This window comes from Micropterus dolomieu, linkage group LG21 (genome assembly GCF_021292245.1).
Source record: "Micropterus dolomieu isolate WLL.071019.BEF.003 ecotype Adirondacks linkage group LG21, ASM2129224v1, whole genome shotgun sequence".
NCBI classification, from domain to species: Eukaryota; Metazoa; Chordata; class Actinopteri; order Centrarchiformes; family Centrarchidae; genus Micropterus; species Micropterus dolomieu.
The window spans coordinates 35,077,185-35,080,324 of record NC_060170.1 but is presented as its reverse complement, the minus strand read 5'-3'; the positions used below and the strand labels follow the sequence as shown (position 1 = coordinate 35,080,324).

General features: G+C 47.4%; 1 protein-coding gene across 1 annotated transcript in view; it reads left to right on the top strand.

The window, feature by feature from the left end:
- Positions 1-989, top strand: part of LOC123960365 (kazal-type serine protease inhibitor domain-containing protein 1-like) — a 2,340-nt gene extending 1,351 nt beyond the window's left edge. Inside the window, exon 2 of the mRNA XM_046035047.1 lies at positions 925-989. Within this exon, the coding sequence (XP_045891003.1) occupies positions 925-989 (65 nt within the window). The remainder of the gene's footprint in view (positions 1-924) is intronic.
- Positions 990-3,140: the final 2,151 nt, after the last annotated feature.

The following is a 3,140-nucleotide window of genomic DNA, read 5'->3' as shown; positions in this document are numbered from 1 at the left end:
GTGTGTGTGTGTGTACCTGTCCTGCAGTGTGTGTGTACCTGTCCTGCAGTGTGTGTGTGTGTGTGTGTACCTGTCCTGCAGTGTGTGTGTACCTGTCCTGCAGTGTGTGTGTGTGTGTGTGTGTACCTGTCCTGCAGTGTGTGTGTACCTGTCCTGCAGTGTGTGTGTACCTGTCCTGCAGTGTGTGTGTGTGTGTGTACCTGTCCTGCAGTGTGTGTGTGTGTGTGTACCTGTCCTGCAGTGTGTGTGTATACCTGTCCTGCAGTGTGTGTGTGTACCTGTCCTGCAGTGTGTGTGTGTGTGTGTGTGTGTGTGTACCTGTCCTGCAGTGTGTGTGTGTGTGTGTACCTGTCCTGCAGTGTGTGTGTGTGTGTGTACCTGTCCTGCAGTGTGTGTGTATACCTGTCCTGCAGTGTGTGTGTGTGTGTGTACCTGTCCTGCAGTGTGTGTGTGTGTGTGTACCTGTCCTGCAGTGTGTGTGTGTGTGTGTACCTGTCCTGCAGTGTGTGTGTATTGAGGCAGATGGACTGTGTGACCTCCTTCAGTTTTCTCAGGTGTTCTGCTCCTCCCATGTGCTCCTGAAACACCTGAACACACACAGGAGGGGGTCTGACTCAGTCGGGTGTAAATGACCCAATGTGAAGAAGAACCAGTTGAAAGGTCACCTGTTCTGAGTTCAGCGCAGACAAACCCTATCAAAACGTTGCCTGAACACCTTGTTGTGCACGCAAGCGTTTTGAAAAACGGCATTTTCCTGGGTTTTTAACACCGTTGTGTTTCCAAACTTTACACAGCTGACTGGGTGACACCTGAGACACGCCCGCCAAACAGGACGTTTCAGGGAAGAATGCTGTTCAATCTGAAAACGTTGCAAACCGGTGCTAAACGTTTTCAGATTGAACTGACTCTGCCTCTACCTGTCAGTCATCCCGCTACAGGTGAGCTTCTCTCCAGGACGCCAGGGTCACATGACCGGGTCACTGAGCTAGCACTAATGCTAACAGGCAGCTCTGGCTCTGATTAGCTTCTTTCTACAGTTTTAACAGTGTCAGTCTAGTAAAAAGCAGCCTGCAGCTGTCTCCACCTGTCAGGTGACCTTCCTGAGCTCTGCAGTGTTACGGTACTGGAGGAAACGCAGGCGTGTGTCCTTCTCACCTGTAGAGAGCGACAGGTGAGGTTACAGACGTGACAGTGGAGTCCACCTGTCTGCCTGTCAGCTGTCTGTCCAAACTCTCTGCTCTCACTGCTCTGCTGGATGGTAACCTTCAGGGACGCCACGCTCTGCAACTGACACACACACACACACACACACACGTTTATATTAACACGTCATGGCCGTGCGTGAGGTCATTACCTGAGATGACGTCACAGAGTTCCCTCACCTCAGCTGCTCTGCTGTCCTCACCGTGCTCTGCTGACGTCTGCTGGTCTGGAGGAGGAAGTCTGGACGAGTCGCCATCTGACAACACACACAGTGTTTCTTTTACCCTCCGTTGAAACGAGGTAACTGGCTTATCCAGGTAACTTCAGGTGTAACAGACCCGAGCTCTGTTGCCATGGCAATTTACGCCGCATCTCTAAACCGCTCCGAGCAGGTTTTGTTCGTGGTTAACTCGAGGTTACCCTGCAGGTGGACTACACACCACATCTGCACTCAGTCTTAACACAACATATTTCCTGACTTGTTCCACGGAAGTTATTCTGAACACAACAGCATCACGTTCACACAGCGAGCCCTGCAGCCTCTGTGAATTCATTAACGGGCCAGTTTCCGTATAAGCTAACATAATTATCCTACATGTTTTTACATTTTTTTGACTTTTTTTAAGTTTCACAAAAAATACGGAGCCAGTGGTTAGTGGTAAATTTACAAGAACACAACTCACAAAAATCACGACAAAGTCTGTAAAGTCCCGCTGCAGATGACAATATGGTGACTGCGGGCTGAAATCACGAGTATTTCATCCATCAACCGCTTATATTGGCTGGAGCCAATCCCAGCTGAGAGCGGGCGAAAGGCGGGGTTCAACCCGGACACGTCGCCAGTCCATCGCAGGATAGACAAACAACCAGTCACACTCACACCTAAGGACAATTTAGAGTCACCAATCAACCTAGGCCGCATGTCTTTGGAGAGGACCCATAGGCCACAGCGCTGACCACCGGACCACCGGACCACCGTGCCGCCCATCACGAGTATTTCCTCACTGCTCAATCCGGCTGAGAAGTAGGCTGTGATATAATTTTGACTGCAGGTATAACACAGGGCAGGTGTGTGATGCTGCAGCCTTGCAAAGTGAAACGATGTGGTTTTTCAGAGAGTTCCTCTCATAAATGTTTGATATAATATTCAAGTTTGTTTCTCCTAAATTTACCACTTTAATCTGGGGAAGTCTGATTATTCCTGCTCCTCATATAACAGTGGACCTAATTAATATGCAGCTGTACCTTTACATATTAATCATATTACACGTAGAGCAACAATAAATCAATAACGATCATTATCGCAATATAATTTTCCTCAATAACAACATAATAAATGTTTGACTGAATTAGCGCTTAATTTTTCTATTAAGATATTTGTGTTGTTGAGGAAAAGGGACTGAAAGATTTTATCAGAAAAGTTTTGATTGTTCCACCTCAGATATGTGAAGTGATGAACTGGCTGGCATCAAGTGTTTGTCACGTTCTGACCATAAAGAAAAGTTTTAAACGCAGAATTAACCATCTGGTTTCTTCAATTTTCACTCAGGAGCAAAAATCTGCCTTCAAACTTGAGAGAAATAATGATTTAACATTATCGAATGGAATGAAATGTTTTTATTGTGACCACCATGTCGCCTCAGATGTGACACAGTTTACACATTAGTTTCACATTAACAAGTTAAATCATCCGTGTTAATGCAGCTTTCTGTCTGTCGTCAGCTCAGCGTTTGGAACCAGTTTCCTGCAAACTCACGTGCATCAGATCTCTGAGAGCCGCCGGGACGAGGAGGCGTTCAAGATAAATAACATACAGCGTCACACGCACACACCTCCTGTGGAGCAGCTCTCACTTCCTGGTTGACCACATGACCCCGGGACCTTCTCTCTATTGGTCAGAGCTGCAGCGTCCTCGCTTCTGTGGGAAACAGACAGAA